The 18,565-nt window shown below is 34.0% G+C and overlaps 2 protein-coding genes across 2 annotated transcripts; one reads left to right on the top strand and one right to left on the bottom strand.

Annotated features, from left to right (window-relative positions):
• Window positions 1-431: 431 nt before the first annotated feature.
• LOC143050758 (uncharacterized protein KIAA1958-like) lies at window positions 432-1,603 on the bottom strand. Its single transcript, XM_076223877.1, has one exon. It carries the CDS (start codon window positions 1,410-1,412, stop codon window positions 432-434), a length of 981 nt encoding a protein of 326 aa, XP_076079992.1. The 5' UTR covers window positions 1,413-1,603.
• Window positions 1,604-8,715: 7,112 nt separating this feature from the next.
• On the top strand, window positions 8,716-14,403 carry LOC143052221 (metalloproteinase inhibitor 3-like). The gene is made up of 5 exons (XM_076225210.1): window positions 8,716-8,872; window positions 9,856-9,935; window positions 10,952-11,063; window positions 12,909-13,030; window positions 14,220-14,403. The coding sequence occupies exons 1-5, from the start codon at window positions 8,758-8,760 to the stop codon at window positions 14,352-14,354; spliced, it is 564 nt and encodes a 187-aa protein (XP_076081325.1). The 5' UTR covers window positions 8,716-8,757; the 3' UTR covers window positions 14,355-14,403.
• The last annotated feature ends 4,162 nt before the right edge of the window (window positions 14,404-18,565 follow it).

Genomic DNA, 18,565 nt, shown 5'->3' with positions numbered 1-18,565 from the left:
TGGACCCCTATTTTTTAAAACGACATTTTGTTTCATTTTGCAGGGAGATTATGTGCACCAAATTTTATTAAACTGTAAATAGAGGATTTTTTTTAATTTTGATAAATATACAGCAAAAAAATACGATTTTTTCTTAATTTTGACCATTTGATAAATATGAGTTATTTCTGAATAAAAAATGCATATTTTTTTAGGATACTTATAAAATACAAAAATTACCGATTATTTAACAAAAAAACAATTTGTGTTTATCTTTTAAAACAAAAAGTTATGTCTTTCTTTCGAAAAAGAAAATATCGATACAGATCTGAATTTTAAGCAAATATACAAAATTTCGACCTAATTTTACTCAAAAAGTAGCACATGAAGGTATATTTTTTATTACATATTTGATTTAATCAGGTAGAAAATAGCCTACATGCAAATTTTCATCAACTTGTAAATACAGGTTCAAAACTGTATCGTATGCCCTTAAACATACTTTTTGTCAATATTGTTGCTCCAGTTGCACGAATGGAATGATTTGTGTAAATTTGTGAAAGTTTAGCCCCCTCACTCAACTTTGTCATGAATTTTGCCAATGTTTTTTCTCCTAATCGTGAGTTACAATACCAAATTGTATCGTCATCATTGAATGATTCATTCGGCCTCTGCCATAAACTAGTGCATAAAGGATGAAGTTTGCTGATATATGTTTCATAAGATTTGACAGGACAATAGGGTGATCCAGGGAACTCGGGCATAACGCCTGAGGTTGATTCTCTGTCATTACCTCTATGATTTTTTGTGAGTTCATCTTCACACTTTGCCACATATTTAAGTCCAGTCTTTGGATCATTTAAAACTTTAAATGTAGATTTTGTCATTCCATGCATATTAGCCTGTGATCTTCTACAAAAATATAGCCTGATATCAAATTGCACTTTGTTCAGTAGAGCTTCTGGTGCGTCAGGGATCATTATAATAGATTCATATAATTTCATACGGTCTGTTTCATTGATGACTGGGTGGTGGTCAACACTGCCTTTACCTAACCTTTTTAACTCTGCAAGCGCTGCCTTAAAACACTCATTTGCATCACAAAACTCAGGGTCCTTTATTATATCAATCTTCCGGCTGTAAGGAACCCCATGTAGATGTCTGTTTAGAGCATGTCTGGTGTTTTCGAACGATGTAGCTTTGTAGTGTTCACCGTCTTGTTTACGTGCGTTCATGTAAAAGTGCCCCAACACTTCGTTTAGTTTTCCTGAGTTATATTCCTCAAACTGTTCGTCCTCGTCTGTTGCTTTTAAATATGCTTTAAGAAGTGTTGCTGCTTTTTGGTTACTTTTGATTGTTTCTTTAGAATTAATCAGCATTTTCTTTTTTTCAATCTCGTCTGCTGTCAGGGACGCAAACCGTTTCGTCGCCATTTTGAAATTTTCTGTTGAGAGCAAAGAACGATAACTCTATCGTTGACAGGGTATTGCTAAAACAGTGACCAGGTATAAAAAATACATGGTCTTTGTCAGGGTATTGCTAAAACATAAACCTGGTATAAGTAATACATGGTATTCACGTGGTGCTAATTAAGGACAGGGATTGGTTGATTTCTTAAGAGGTGGGGTAATTGGGTGTCCATCCCTACCACTGTTTCCTTGTCGAGGTACACTTAACGTCATGATGTAATGGATCAGTTATTCCATGACCTATGAAGTTCTCCTGTTTCATCAGAGAGTAAAAGTAGTTCCACGGCTTGTTTTCTGCCGATAACAGTTACCATGAAACGGAATCTCAGTGTACCGAATGCTTTTCTTTTGTATACCTAATGTAAATACTCGAAATATCCTGGTCTTTAACTTCTAATTTTGTTGCTCTTTCTTTGGGAAGATTTTTTTTCCTTTTAAATTCTAGATCAATATCATGTTCTATATACTTACTCTTTTTACTTTTTTCACCAGTGCTTTTACTACAACCTGTTTTCTGCACTAAACTATCGCTGTCACTGTAAACTATATCTGTTCTATGCACCATTTTTCTCGTCATCAGAAAAACTGATGACCTAGACGGAACTAAACCCCTCCAAGTAAGGTGATCTTTGTAGTTACTCTTCGCCCAATCTTTATTTAGAAAAAAGCTTTATTGGTTTTAAAGTAAAGTCAGTAAGACTTAACTCCATGTCTTCGGGTTTTCCTTTTGGTAAATTGGCATCTGGAAAGTATAATGCTTTAGCTTTCAGGAAAATTTCTTTGAAACCAACATTCTTGTCTATGGGGAATTCTCTTAATCCCCCTCCATATGACTGATACACTTGTTTATACCCCTGTTAAGATGCATACTTATTTTCTGGAATCCACTGGAATCTGACAGATACAAAGTCAGAATCAATCCGTTGTTTATGTTTTCCTTTTATCTAAGCATTAAGTGATGCATGTCATTTATGTGGTATTGTACTTAATTTTCAATATTTCAAACTATTTATATTGACTTCTATTGTGTACATTTTTTATGCAGAAGGCATATTTAATTTATATTTATCGTAATTATCTCGAAATTCGCTATGAATTTAAATGTCAGACATATTTGTTTACGTCTGAATCATTTAAGATTTTAAAATTCTCTTTGTCAATAACCTTTTAAACTCCAAGATCCCCCAAGGGTGACTGGGGAATAGAAATATGGTCACTTGGTCTTCTCCCGACCGGTAGTGAAACGCTTGCTGAAGTGGGGCGTCCGTTTGGCTGTGCGGGATGTATTAAGTTCGCAGAAACGAGAGTGCCACGCTCTTTGCACGTAAAGAACCCTTGCAACAACTCTTTGAGGGCCCGTAGGTGGCCTGTTTCAAGGCAAAATTTCTGCTCCTATCCAATGTATCCTCATTATCCTGTGGCAGTCCAAATTTCCCCGACCAACATCCCAAATGGCCTCTGCTATGACAAGACCTACCTATTGTATTTATTGTGAACTTGTTCTCGTCCTGAATATGCATGAAATAATTGCTACTGGACGTTAAGCAACCAACAATCAATCAATTTAAACTCTAAGCTAATGTTAATATTTTACAAGTTCGTTATGCAACTTTTTCGGTCATATCAAATACACCTATATTTCAATTGATTGGTGGATTGATCACCTATCGTAATTCTCTTTGATGAATTACATTACTTAATTATATAATTTCTGTTTACAACATGACCCCAACAGACTGTGTTGTTATAGCAACTTTATTTGGTATTTAAAAAAAAGATAAATTTATATTCAAGGACTCCGTTTGGATATGCCAAGGAGAGCACATGAACTAATTTTCCATCACAATCATATATTTATTATGTTTTTGATTTAAAAGAACTAATTTGAAACAATGATATTTTATATATGGACTTTATTAAATGAATTTGGACTTTACCAATTTGTTTATGTTTTTTTGTATTGGACTGCCGACTTGTGTGTGTGAATAAAGCGCTAGTACCCCGCATTGTGAATTGTTCCAAAAGACAGAATTCTAAAGCATTAAGGGGGACAATGGTCATCAGATTAAGATCTATCTGCCCACAAATTTTCAAACAAATCCTTTTGTTATGTTGATGTGCCTGAATTGATATTTTTACGGACATTTTGCAGTTTTTTGGTTATTATCTTGAATACTATTATAGATAGAAAAAAACTGTAAACAGCAATAAAATGTTCAGCAAAGTAAGATCTAATATTAACTAGATACCATTGAGATGGGAGCCATCTCTGTGGGCCCCGCTGTCAATAACGTGGGGTAAATAAGTTGTATGGATAATCTGATATGAAGCATTATTTGAAGTTATTACATAGTCTCATGTGAGATTTTATTCTAAGATTTTAAGTTAAAACTGATAAATATTCTCAACTTACTTTCATAGTGATATGACTCGAGAGGTAGAGCGGACACAATTTGTTAAGAACAACGAACGGATGGACATACCGACGGACTGACCTTTGACCTAGGATGCATACATTATGACACATTCTCTGGTGTTGGTTAATATATATGTTAAGTTGAAAATGTTTGTCAGGTATAAAGTATGAAATAATAACAGCTGTCCTCTCAAAATATAGTGTGGATCAAATTTGTTAGCGATGGACAGACCAACAGACAGACAGACCTTTGACCTAGGAAGTTGTACATACATCATGACACACCCTCTGGTGTTGGTTTATATGGATGTCAAGTATAATATTTGAAATCATAACGGTTCTCAAGATATAGAGCGGACACGATCTTCACCACAGGACACGGGGTTGTCAACTGAAACCAAAGTTTTTTTTACTTTGACCTAGGATGTTGTACATACATCATGACACGCCCTCTGTGGTGGTTAAAATGGATGTCAAGTATAAACTTTGAAATCATAACGGTTATCTAGTTATGGAGCGGACACGATCTTCACCACAGGACACGGGGTTGTCAATTGAAACCAAAGTCTTTGACCTTGACCTTTGACCTAGGAAGTTGTACATACATCATGACACACCCTCTGGGGTTGGTTAATAAACATGTTAAGTATTAAGTATAAAATCATAACGGTTAGATAGATATGGAGCGGACACGATCTTCACCACAGGACACGGGGTTGTCAACTGAAACCAAAGTTTTTTTACCTTGACCTTTGACCTAGGAAGTTGTACATACACCATGACACGCCCTCTGGTGGTGGTTAATAAACATGTAAAGTATAAAATATGAAATCATAATGGTTCTCTAGATACGGAGCGGACACAAAGTAAGTGTTACGGACAGACTGATCACTATAGGGCGACCCGCCTAAAGGCGGGGCCCTAATAAGTCAGCATGACCAAAATTGTCAGTCAACCCCTTAAGGAGTTATTGCCCTTTATTGTCACTTCTTTCATAAGTTTTGTAAACATTACAAAAATCTTCTACTCTCAAACTTGGTCATAATCATCATTAGGGTATCTAGTTTTGAAAATCTGTCGGATGATCTTGCCTCCCAACCAGCATGGCAGACATGGCAAAAAATAGAACATAAAGGTAAAATGCAGCTTTTGGTTTATATCTTCGACGCTTAAGAATTTATATCAACTTCCTTCAGCTGACCCTAAACAAATATATACTAGTTCAGTGATAATGAACGACATACTTTTTTTCCAAATTGTACACAAGAAACTAAAATTAAAATAATACAGAGGCTCCTGACTTGGGACAAACGCAAAAATGCGGCGGGGTTAAACGTGTTTATGAGATCTCAACCCTCACTCTATACCTCTAGCCTCTTTATCTCTATTTTTACCCAAGTTCATGTCAATTTCATTAGCAACGCCACGTGCCACTTTAGTTTTTAGCGATAATTTTCATTCTCATGATATGAAAAATTATCACATAAAAAGATCAAAGAAAAAATGCACAAAATAGCGATAATAACTAATATCATGTATATGGTTACGACTTTGTGAATTACCAGTTGAAATGTATATGTTCGGTCTCATCTCTAGCCATTGAACTTTCTGTATCTCTGACATACTCTGGTTAAGCACATGATCACAACTTTGCTGCACCTCAAGCGAATTTCGAATGACAATATTTAAAATTCACACATCAAGTATAGCACGAAAAATTAGATATTATTGTCAGTTCTAAATCGACCGATGAAAAACACTTTACCAAATATACTATCAACACGTGTATAATTATAAAAAAAAATCATTCGGTTGTGTTTACATGCCGGTGTAAATAACGTTGATAAATATGCCCATCTTTCACTTACAGTATATTTATTTGCATAGGGATATCTCCTTAAATTTAGGTAGTTTATTTTCTTCTCAATCAATTACGCTTATTTGCAATAATACGGAAAGTGGGTTATAAAAACTCACTATTTATGTCAGGCGGACACTATACGGTATAATACTTTATATAGTAGATATACAATATATGTATGTTGTCGGAAAATATAAAATTTATTTGTAAGAGCTTTCGAAACAGGTTGAAAAGCGAGGCTCTGTCAAGCTTTCCCGATTCGTAGCGAGTACAAATGCATTTCATAATTTCTGACGATGTAAATATATTGTTTTTATCCTGAAATTACTCCCAAACTTAAGTTATTAAAATCAAAATCATTGTCTTTAATCTCTCAAAGAAATCGAAATCGTTGAAACGCGGACCGCGAAGAGGACCCCAAAATGAACCGGTTTGGAAACAGAAATATTCATATAACTGCTAACTCAACATGAAAGTGGGGTAACATGAGACTTTATTTGTACAAGTAATCAAATGAAATATAGGGGAGTTCCTGGGGTCACCCAACCCCCTCCTTTTTGGGAACTTTGAAACGGTTGGAATTCCCACCCCTAAACCATATATATTAAAATACGGGACAATATAACTAATCATATGAAATATAGGGAGAGTCCTGGGGTCAATCCACCCCTACTTTTTCGGAACTTTGAAACGGTCGAGATCCCCACCACTAAACCATATATTCAAGTATGGGACAATATAATAAATCAAATGTAATATAGGGTGAGTCCCTGTGCTCACCCAACCCCCTCCTGTTTGGGAACTTACGAAACGGTCGAGATCCTCACCCCTTAACACAATATATATTCAAGTATTGGACAATATAATCAATCAAATGAAATATAGGAAAAATCCTTGGAGTTGCCCAACCCCTCCCGTTTTAGAACTTGGAAATGGTCGAAATCTCCATCCGTCAACAATACATACTCATGTATGGGATTATAGAAATCGAATGAAATATAGGGGAGTCTCTGTGGTCACCCCACCCTCTCCTGTTTGATAACTCGGAAACGGATGAGATCCCCACCCCACCCTTGAAATATATATAATCACGTATGAGATAATATGATAAATTAAATGAAATATAGTGGGAGTTCCTGGAGTCAACCAACTTCTCCTGTTTGAGAACATGGAAACGGTCGTGATCCCCAACCCTTAACCTTATATATTCATGTTTGTGACAATATAAGATTAAAAAAAAATATAGGGGGATCATTCCACATCCTGTTTGAGAATTTGAAAACGGTCGAGATCCTCATCCCTAAACCATATACATTCATATATGGTACAATATTACAAATCAAACAAATATAGAGGGAGTCTCTTAGGTCACACACACCCCTTCTTTTGTTTGAGAATTTGAAAACATTGGAGATTCCCACCCTTGAGAACTTAGAAATGGTCAAGATCCTCACCCCTTAACCCTCATCTATTGGACAATATAGCAAATCAAATGAAATATAGGAGAGTCCCTGAGGTCTCCCCATCCTTCCTGTTAGAGAACTTGCGAATGGTCGCGATTCTCACCCCTAAACAATATATAAGTATGTATGGGTCAATACAACTAATTAAATGAAATATAGGGGAGTCCCTATCCCCTCCTGTTTGAGAACTTGGAAACCGATGAGATCACCACCCCTAAACCATATATTTTCGTGTATGGGACAATATAACGAAGTTTTCAAATGAAATATAGGGGAAGTCCCTGGGACCACCCTACCCCTTCCTGTGTGAGAACTTGAAAACCGTCCAGATACTCACCACTAAACCATAAACCATACATATTCATGTATGGTACAATATAACAAATCATTTACATTTACTATGGGCAGGTCAGTCAGACCTCACATTTGCTCCCTGTAGTAGTGAACATTTTTCTGATTTGTGTCTCATAACTTTTGTACTATAGCACACAAACTTAGTATTCTTTCCAGGGAAACCAGTTCATTCATACTATTACAGTAACATGTTCGTACTAAGTCAAATTGTACTACTTTCAGTCAACTAAAACTAACGTTAATTACTAACTAGAACAACTGCAATCATTGCGAACTTATACCACTGCAGACTCACCATACAAAAATATACATTGATATATGCATTGCTTTTGAAACCTTGATAACATAAATAATATTTGCCTTAACAATTAATTCATTAGATAAACATAAATGTACAATAAATGAATGTTTAATGTTGAATCAACATTGCCACAGTTTTCATTATTACAGTTGTCTTGGTTTTTGGTTTACTGTCCTCAGCGCTTACAGCGCTTTGATTTATTTTATTTTGTGATGCATTTTTACAAGGAGAATCTACATGTAGAATAAAACAAATCTTTAGAGTTAATTACGTACAATTCGCCTTAAATTTTCAGTTAGATTCAGAAATTTCATTATGTACTCCTGGCTGCACTTACAATGTGTAGCATGTTACTAAAATTAACTGCTGATAAAATCCTTTTAGCATTTTATGTAAATTATTCAATAGTTTGGTTATATATGTACAATATACGACTGACAAATTGTTTTGCACTGCTACTTTCACGCATTTTATTCTTACATCTGTTGCGTCTGCAGGGATATATACTTAAATAATACTGCATAACAATTTATCACGGCTTAACATCTCTGACCTTAATTTTACATATTGACAGATAATCAATGATTAATAACATGTGTAAGCTTGATTATGTAAAAACAATTTCATGACTTATAGACTATTAACAAAATTTATTATTTTTTTACAAAATTTACAATTTTTGTGTTTAAATACGGAAATTATCAAATGTATACCTTTAAAATAACTACTACGTTTAAAATAACTACCATCTGTGTTTTTTTTTTTTTACAAACTTCATTTTTGCCAGAGGCAGTTCTCTGGATTTAAATTTACCGGTGTATTGTTTCAGGTATTAATATATATAATTATATATACGACATTTTATCATCTAAAATTTTAGTGTTTGTCAGACAGTCAGCTTCAATACGTTCAAAATGAGAAACGGGATAATACAGTCATGTTTTTTGTTGATTTTGTTATTTTCAGTGTCCGAACAATGTGGATGTCCTGCACAGTATACACAACAAGTCATTTGCGACTCTAAATTGGGTAAGACCTTTTTTTATCAATGATATGAGGGGTTTCAAGTGTTGCGTAAATATTGTAACATGTTATAGGGATGATTTCAAAATAAGACAAATTTTTGAGAAAATAATAAATTAAAAAAAAACATATAACAGAGTAAGTAGAGGGCATTGTCGAATATATTTCACTTAATTGAACAAGCCATAAACAAGAACGATTATCGAAGCACGTTCAGCTTTAAAACTTGTGTGTTCGAAGAGGTCAGAAAAGCTCATTTTTTTTTTCTGTTTTGTGTTTGTTTGAAGATAAGTTACATTTTTTTGTTCTTATAAAAAAGAAGATGTGGTATGATTGCCAATGAGACAACTATCCACAAAAGACCAAAATGACACAGACATTAACAACTATAGGTCTACGTACGGCCTTCAACAATGAGCAAAGCCCATACCGCATATTCAGCTATAAAAGGCCCCGATAAGACAATGTAAAACAATTCAAACGAGAAAACTAACTTCTTGGTTGTTGTTTTTTTTTGGTGGTTTTTTTTTTGGTGGGGGGGGGGATTTAGGCGTACACAAATAAGATGTGGGGCATTAGAAAGGAGGTAAAAAGTAGGATCGGGGGGGGGGGACAGTTAGGGTGTCGGCCACATTACAAAAGATCGAGATATCAGAATGGGGAAAAAATAAGGATCTGGGGAAAAGAAGGACAGTTGGGAAGTCGGAAACTTATCAAGAAAAATCAATATTTCGGGTATGAACATCCCGCATAAAAAAATATACTACATATCACAATATTTCATCTTGTCAACAAACAACTCGTTGTTTTTGATTTCCGCCAATGAAATTCCACAAAAGCTGAATAATGATTAAAACATTATCTTTCAAACAAGTAAAATTGTTTTAAATTATTGATACTGTTACTATTGAAAATATTGAACATTAAAAACTTCGCCATTCAGCGATCAATATAAAATTATCAATTAATTGCCTATTGCTTCTTTACAGTTGTTGTGGCTATAATTGATTCGTCCTCATCAGATGGATTCAACACCAACTATAGAATATCAGTGACAAAGTTTTATTATGTAAGTATTAACAATTATTGTTATCGTCAACTGCGTCTTATGTGAAAGTCCGTCGGATAGTTCATGATTTAAAACGGTTAGCAAGAGCTAATACTAATTGGACATTCATTATCGACTCCTAGGAGTCGATATTAAGAATTGAACGATGGACAGTCAGTGCGTGAATTGTTCTTGCTACCTGATTAGAAGATATTACGAGACGTGAATAATCAAAGTTTATTGATTGGTTAGAACAATCCAAACCTAGTAAATGTCCTTCAATCCCTCTCTATTTTAGCAATTAGATTTGCCTGGTCATTAATCATGCAGATTCATGATATTGGTACACAGGTAACTTTTATCTATAAATAGTCGAATCTTCTGGAGTGTCGTAAACAATAACGTTAAACGATATATACTACTTCATAACGTGTGTGGTAAAATTTGTTGATTGATGCACGTGGCTATTCTAGTAAATAAATTAATCTACAAAGCGAGAGCACTTTCCATGTTCATCAGCTAAGAGTCGACTAGCCCTTTTTGAAAGGCTAATGCTTGTTTGAAGTTCGTTTCAGATCAGAAAGAATATATTTCTTTATTTATTTTGTGATTTTTCGAATTTAAGGAAGATGGGTTGTGGGAGAGTTTAATTTGCTCTGTTTTTTTTGTACATTATTTAAATTGATCAGACCATTTCAGTTTTATTTATTGCATCATTTCTCTCTGTTTGAGTATTACAGTTAAGATTTTCCATCCTCCAATTTTTTTTTTGTGAAAAACTAATCTTATACACGAGCAAACTACTCGTTTTGCTATCAAAGGTGACTTTGTATAATATGCACAAAAGTTTGTACTTTTTGTAAGAATATTTTATTGTTTAATTTGCCCAATTTAGAAATTTATTTTCAGTTTGGGTTATAGAACCTACTCGTCTTTTAAATTATTGTTTTATAGACTTGTAAAATATGTTATAGGATATAAGAACTATAATACTGATATTTTATTTAATGATTTTGTTATTATTTTATATATGACAGGGTAAGATGGAATATGATCAGTTGTCCGATAAAAAGACCCTGGAGACACCGAAATCAAGTGCAGCATGTGGACCTGTGGTTCTGACTGTAGGATCAAGTTATATTTTATCTGGTAAAACAATGTTCTCAATAACAGACTAAGCATAAAATGCATCATTGTTTTTAGCTCACCTTGCCTACAGGGCCAAGTGAGCTTTTCTCAACTCTTGGCGTCCGTCGTCGTCGTTCGTCATTAACTTTTACGAAAATCTTCTCCTGTGCAACTACTGTGCCAAATTTACCCAAAGTTGGTCACAATCATCATTGGGGTATCTAGTTTTAAAAATGTGGCCGCCATGGCTAAAAATAGAACATAGGGATAAAATGTATATGTTGGCTTATATCTCTGAATCCAAAGCATTTAGAGCAAATCTGACATTTGGTAAAATTGTTTTAGTCAAGATCCATCTACCCTGAAATTGTCAGATGAATAAACAACCCGTTGTTGGGTTGCTGCCCCTGAGTTGATAATGTTAAGGACATTTTGCCGTATTTGGTTATATAGTCTTGAATATTATTATAGATATCATAGACATAAACTGTAAGCAACAATAATATTCAGCAAAATAAGATCTACAAATAAGTCAACATGACCAAAATTGTCAGTTGACCCCTTAAGGAGTCATTGCCCTTTATAGTAAATTTTTAACATTTTTTTGGTAAATTTTGTTATCTTTTATAAAAATCTTCTTCTCTGAAACAACTTAGATAAATTTAACTAAACTTGTCCATAGTCATCATCAAAATTACGCTGATAAAATTGGCTAATAGGTTATAATTTATCCACCCTCAATTTTTTTTTTTTTACCAATCAGGCAACGTGTTTTTGGTTGCTACCCATGAATTGATAATTTTAACAACATTTTGCAGCTTTTGGTTATTATCTTCAATAATATTATAGATAGAGATAAACTGTATACACCAAAGTAAGACCTACAAATAAGTCAACATGACCAACATGGTCAATTGATCCCTGAAGGAGTTATTGCCCTTTATAGTCATTTTTTTTTACAATTTTCATAAATATTGTAAATCTTAGTAAATTTGTACAAACTATTTTTCCTCTGTAGACTACTTAGCTAAGTCCAATATAGATAGAGATAACTGTAGACAGCAGAAATATTAAGTAAAATAAGATCTACAAACACATCACCATCACCAAAACACAAGTTTGTCATGAATCCATATGTGTCCTTTGTTTAATATGCATTCAAACCAAGGTGAGCGACACAGGCTTTTTACAGCCTCTAGTTTTTTTTTATCTCAATACTTTTATTGGCTACCGACATTGCATTAGATTGAAAAATCAATTACATGTTATACATTTCATTAGCTAATCTGAAAATATTTATGATGACTGTTGACTGTTAGATTATGATGCAGTTAAGGGTTAATATAAGATAAAGGAAAAGCTTGGGTTAATGTAGAGCTAGTGTTCGAGTAGGTATTCTGGTTCAGAAACGAGTCAGTAAAGTTTTACATTATGTTGTGAATAAACTCGTCATAGATACGAGGATTAAATGTCATGTTTACGCCAGACAGACTCATCACTGAAGCTTGAATCCAGAAAAGTTAAAAAGACCAAATGAAGTACAAAAGTGAAGATCATTGACAACCAAAAGTCATACAATTTTTGCCAAATATAGCTATTTAAGGTAACCTATTCTTGAGAAAGAAAAGCCTTAGTATTTCAAAAAAAGAAGCCCGAAAGGTTAAAGGGTGTATCATTTGATTGAATTAATTTATTATTAATTCATTACAACAACTGCCTCTAAATTCTTCTGTCACTGATTTATTTGAGAGAAAAAAACATATAATTAGCAACATAAACTTATTGTTGGGCTTATCGATACAGTTTGATTTCAATTATTCATATTCGTTGTACATTTAGTGAATATGTATATTTTTTACTTAATAGTTGACCTGTATGATGGAAAAATGAGCCATAACTTGTGTGGACTTCAGGTTGAAGCCAAGAAAGCAAGTCAGGTCTTGTTACAAGGATTGGCTGGAAAATATAAAGATAATTGTGGATGTGAGGTATGATTGTGTTATTGTTTAAGTGGCGACATGTGTCACAAATGAAGCAGATACGACTAAATAAATATGTATTTGATTACGGACTTATGTTGGCCCTTCGTCTTACTGGTAGTTTTTAAGGAAGTTCGTTATTCGCTTTTAAGTTCAAAATAACAAGCTTTTCACAACATTAGTATACATTGATAGGGGATTAATAAAGTAACCAAAAGAGAAAAAATAAAATGTAGGTCAATGTGCTTGTTTTTGAGATATAAATTATTGGAATTTTGGCGGGAAAATGTTCTCTCTTGATTTTTCATAGCTTAAGGTTGCAGTCTTGTAATTGACTGCTCCAAAGGCTTACATGCAAAACATCTGATCTTTGAAAAGATGCAAGATTTTTTTAATTCTATTTATATGTTTCAATTCAGTATAAACCTATAATCAAACAGAAAAATTTAGTACAGAAAGAAATTCAGAAAGAAATGCACTATTTTGTTTCCCTCTATGTTTTGACAGCACCGGAAACTGGCGTTGTAATACAAGACTGGTACCGTTATCAATGACAAGTTAAAGTTCTCAAAAACTATAAAAAAAAATGACAACGATTTTTATAAGACTTTTTCAGATGGCTTATAATGATACATGTAAAGGATTTGAAAAAAGAAAAATGGGGGCAACGGGCAATTTTATTAATGCATTCAAATGGATAAAAGCAAAGGATTCCGAAAATCTGACAAAAATTCCAAAACATGATAAAGGAATTTTTATGGGTAAAAGGGATATGCAAATAAGTAACTGTGCTTTAAACCTAAGTTTTCGTAAGTTGAAAGACTTTTTGTCTGATTTTTAAAACTGTCTTTTTTTACAAATATTTGAAAAACTCTTGTGTGAAGCTTTGTTGTGCTGATGAGGCATACAACGATTTCTTATCACTCATTATTTTACGGTAACGGTTTAACAAGACCCTGTAACTTAAGACCCAAATTTTGTATGATTAACATTGATTTTAATTTTTTTATTCGGAAGTAATTTTCATTTTCGGGTGGGTTTTTTTTTGCAACAAAGGCAAAGGTTTTCTATGTAATTGCTTTAAACATTTTCATGCCTGGTTTCCCTACAGCTCTCTATGAATTGGTGACACACAACAATTAATTGAAGACTAACTATTTCGTCGAGATGATACACTCTCATATTGTTTTACTTTCAGATTCCATTTGCGTTTGATCCTCCACCAACAGGCCCACAAACCAGAAACCAATGTAGAAATACACCTCCAGGTTGCTCTTATCATAGTATGTGTAGCAGGAATGGATACGGTAGATGCAAGTGGCAAGGTTGTTAAACAACAATTATTAAAAAAAGTTTCGCTTAAACACTTTGTGTTATTTTGTTAATTTCTGGATAGATTCGATAAATTGATTGTTAATTTGCTTAACGATCTGTGGTATATAATTCCTGGCATATCAAGGACATATACTAACGCATACAAAAGGGACTTACAATTTGATCGATCAATTTCTCATCTGTGCGTTATTTATATATTTTTTTTATCATAAGCCTTATCGTTTTCTTTGGAATTTTTCAGTATCCACATCTGATTCACGCCACCTGTAGAATAGGCAGTTTCACGATAACTTTGAAGCCCGTCTTTGATTGCTGATAAAATAGATGTTAATAATTTAGAAAGAGGTTTCGTGGAGCACTTGGAAGACCTAGCAATATACCGTTCTTTGTAAGGACACTTATGTAGTTTAGGTATCCAATACAGTGATGGAAGATCCCGTTCTTCATCTTTGGTTGAAATTCCAAAGGAACATAGAACAGACCTATGATTAAACTAGTGTTTAGTTGATTGAATGTTGGTTGCTTAACGTCCAGTGGCCAATATACCGTGCATATTCAGGACGATAGCTTGATTGGTATCTTTAGTTGTGTGAACTGAAGGCAGTTTACCTTAAAAACTTGACTACTGTAAAATCAGATATTAATTAATGTTTATATTTATTTTAAAAATATTATTGATTAAGTGATGCAATTTTAAGATACATATTCATGTTACTTACCATAAATTTGACATTCCAAGAATGAATGCACTAATTAATTTCTGAATTTACAGTATTAAATGATTTTCCTGATAAACAACATGAACACTTTAAGGGGGTTCATATATTTGCAGATCTTTTCATTGAAATAATTAAAAATCATTTAAATAAATATGAATGTTGTATCTACATTATACATTTACATGTAATACTATATGAATTCACTTAAAATATTAAAATCCCAATGAAATGTGTATGATATCACAATCACATAAATTTTTTAAAAGCTTAGCTGAAAAAATCATTTAAATAAATATGAATGTTGTATCTACATTATACATTCACATGTGATACTATATGAATTCACTTAAAATCATAAAATCCTAATGAAATGTGTATGATATCACAATCACATTTTTTAAAAGCTTTGCTGAAAACTAGTCTATCATCTTCAATTTTATCAACAATAGTATTCAACATTTTCTTGAAATAAAATGTACACAGTCTAGCAACATACTTACGTACATAGTGCCCATCATATGGTACTTCAATGAACTGAAATTCATCAGGATTTAACCAAATTAAAAGTTTACATGTTCTTAGTCCAGTGCAAAACTTAGTTAACTGAATTTGCATAAAAAAATTCTCGATTCCCTTTCACTTTTAAAACAAAATTACCATAGCTTTTCTTATGAACATCATATTTTTGACCTGTGAATAGTTCATTCAATGTTATCCACTTGACAGAAGGTACAGGACTTTTAATTTCCAGCAGTGTGTCGTCATTATTAAAATATGCCATCCGGACTTGTAGATAACCAGTTCTTTTCTGATGATACATACGTCCCCTTTTCAACGACATGGTATCCATTTGTCAATAAATACTCCTTAGCTGCAATTTGACCTTCTTAACCGTGCTTTGTAAATTATATCTTCAAACTTTGGATGAAGATGTTCACGAATAAAGTTAGTACAGTCTGCAGTTTTCTTAATCGGAACTTAGCTTGCGCTGCTTGTAGTTATTCTATTTTTTCTCGTGTCTTTCCATAGTACACTCTTGTATTGGTTAATAGTGTCAGTTTGTAATTTTATAGTACGGGACAAATCGACAGCAAGATATTTAGAATAAAATGATAAACACATGTGACAAGAACTTAATGAGTCATGTTCACCATGGTCTTTATAAATGTTCTCCTTAACGGCTGGTTTGCTGACGAAACTTTTATGAACAAGGGGAGACTGTTCTACAGCTGTTCTAAGTTCTTGTGAAGATCAATACATTGGTGTGTCACAAACACCTGGAGCATTTACATTGAAATCTTCTAGAAAATTTTCACCCTGTTTTGGTTTTTTAAATACTATGTTTGATAAAGGCCTTGACTCAATGTTTCTCTTGGTTACTCTGTTCCACATGTCATTCTCATCTTCACAGCTAGCACAAGTCATGTTATTCCTGACTGCATGTTAAACCTTCCAAAGCACTGTACCTATATGACTACAGAAAAGCCCTTGTCCTGCCATAAAAGAACACCATCCTTGTTCAACGGTTCCGTCCATAGAGCAAATAACATAGGCTTCGTTCACCGTACTTACTGTCTGGGCAGCACGAACGTCTGCTTTCAAATACATTTCGCCATCCGAGAGAATGTTATGCAACACTTTGTCAACATTGCCGCTCTGAAAATTGTTTTGGAGACTTTTGAAGTTTTTCATTTCTGTTCCATCAACGGCTTTTGACGACATCAAATAATTAAAACTGTCCCCGTACATCATGTTTTGTCACTTTCTCATGTCGTCAATCGATTTCGTTACGTTATTTAATTCTGAGGGCATTGATCTTTTCGTCTGAGTAGTCATAACTCAGGTAATCATCCAACAATTTTTACGCACTGATTCGTTTTGTTTAAAATCTCTTTCACTATTGAAATAGCGGACTGATATCGAGACGCGCAAGCGGCAGCCATCTTATCAAAAGGCGAAAATTTAATAAGTCTGTCTATAAAGTGATACATTTCCAACCAAGCATGTCGAATATTAAGCATATCCTTTGTTTCTTTTAAAAAAGGAAATGTCTACCCTTAGTTCATGTTTTCCGTGCGAAGGTTATGATAACTTCGAGTATTTGGCATATCCTTTGTTTCCTTCAAAATAGGAAATATCTACCCTTCGTTCATGTCTTGCGTTCGACGGTTTAGAACGTCTAGTATTTGGCATATCCTTTGTTTCCTTCGAAATGGGAAATATCTACCCCTAGTTCATGTTTTCCGTTCGAAGGCTAAGAGAACGTCGAATATTTGGCATATCCTTTGTTTCCTTCGAAAAAGGAAATGTCTACCCTTAGTTCATGTCCTCCGTGCGACGATTATGAGAACGTCGAATATTTGGTATATCCATTGTTTCCTTCGAAATAGGAAATGTCTAAACTTAGTATATGCCTTCCGTGCGAAGGCTAAGAGAGCGTCGAGTATTTGGCATATCCTTTGTTTCCGTCGAAATATGAAATGTCTAGAATGTCGAGTATTTGCCATATTCTTTTTTTCCTTCGAAATAAGTAATGTCTACCTATAGTATATGTTTTCCGTGCGAAGGTTAAGAGAGCGTCGAGTATTTGGCATATCCTTTGTTTCAGTCAAAATAGGAAATGTCTATCCTTAGTTCATGTCTTCTTTTCAAAAGTTATGAGAACGTCGTGTATTTGGTATCCCACCTATTTCCTTCGAAAAAGGAAATGTCTATCCTTAGTTCGTATCGTCCGTGCATAGGTTATGACAACTTCGACTATTAGGCATATCTTTTGATTCCTTTGAAATATAAAATGTCTACTCTTAGTTCATGTCTTCCGTGCGACGGTTGTGAGAATGTCGAGTATTTGGCATATACTCTGTTTCCTTTGAAATAGGAAATGTCTTTTCTTAGTTCATGCCTCTCGTCCGAAAGTTATGAGAACGTCGAGTATTTGGCATATCCGTTGTGTCTTTTGAAATAGGAAATGTCTCATCTTAGTTCATGTCTTCCGTGCGACGGTTGTGAGAAGGTCGAGTATTTGGCATATACTCTGTTTCCTTTGAAATAGGAAATGTTTATTCTTAGTTCGTGTCTTCCGTGCGAAGTTTACGTGAACGTCGAGTATTTGGCATATCTTTTGTTTCTTTCGCGGTAGCAAATATCTTCCCTTAGTTCATGTCCTCCGTGCAAAGTTTATGAGAACGTCGAGTATTTGACATATCCTTTGTTTCCTTTGAAATAGGAGTCGTCAACCTTTAGGACGTGTTTGTGCGCAAAGGTTTTAAAAATTTCGAGGGTTCTGAATGTCGTTTATTTCCTGCGAAATCGTTAATTGCAGAAAAAGATCATATCATAGGGAACATGTGTACTAAGTTTTAAGTTGGTTGGATTTCAACTTCATACAAAACTACCTTGACCAAAAACTTTAATCTGAAGCGGGACAGACTAACGGACACACAGACCAGAAAACATAAGACCCCTCTACTATCGTAGGTGAGGCATAAGG

Source organism: Mytilus galloprovincialis, chromosome 11, assembly GCF_965363235.1.
Source record: "Mytilus galloprovincialis chromosome 11, xbMytGall1.hap1.1, whole genome shotgun sequence".
NCBI lineage: Eukaryota > Metazoa > Mollusca > Bivalvia > Mytilida > Mytilidae > Mytilus > Mytilus galloprovincialis.
The sequence above is the reverse complement of the archived record's forward strand: the minus strand, read 5'-3'. Positions and strand labels throughout refer to the sequence as shown.

Coding starts and splice junctions, on each gene's coding strand:
- LOC143050758 (XM_076223877.1), bottom strand. CDS start 1,412: ATGGCGACGAAACGGTTTGCGTCCCTGACAGCAGACGAGATTGAAAAA.
- LOC143052221 (XM_076225210.1), top strand. CDS start 8,758: ATGAGAAACGGGATAATACAGTCATGTTTTTTGTTGATTTTGTTATTT. Junction 8,873..9,855: donor CATTTGCGACTCTAAATTGG/GTAAGACCTTTT, acceptor GCTTCTTTACAG/TTGTTGTGGCTATAATTGAT. Junction 11,064..12,908: donor ATCAAGTTATATTTTATCTG/GTAAAACAATGT, acceptor TTTACTTAATAG/TTGACCTGTATGATGGAAAA.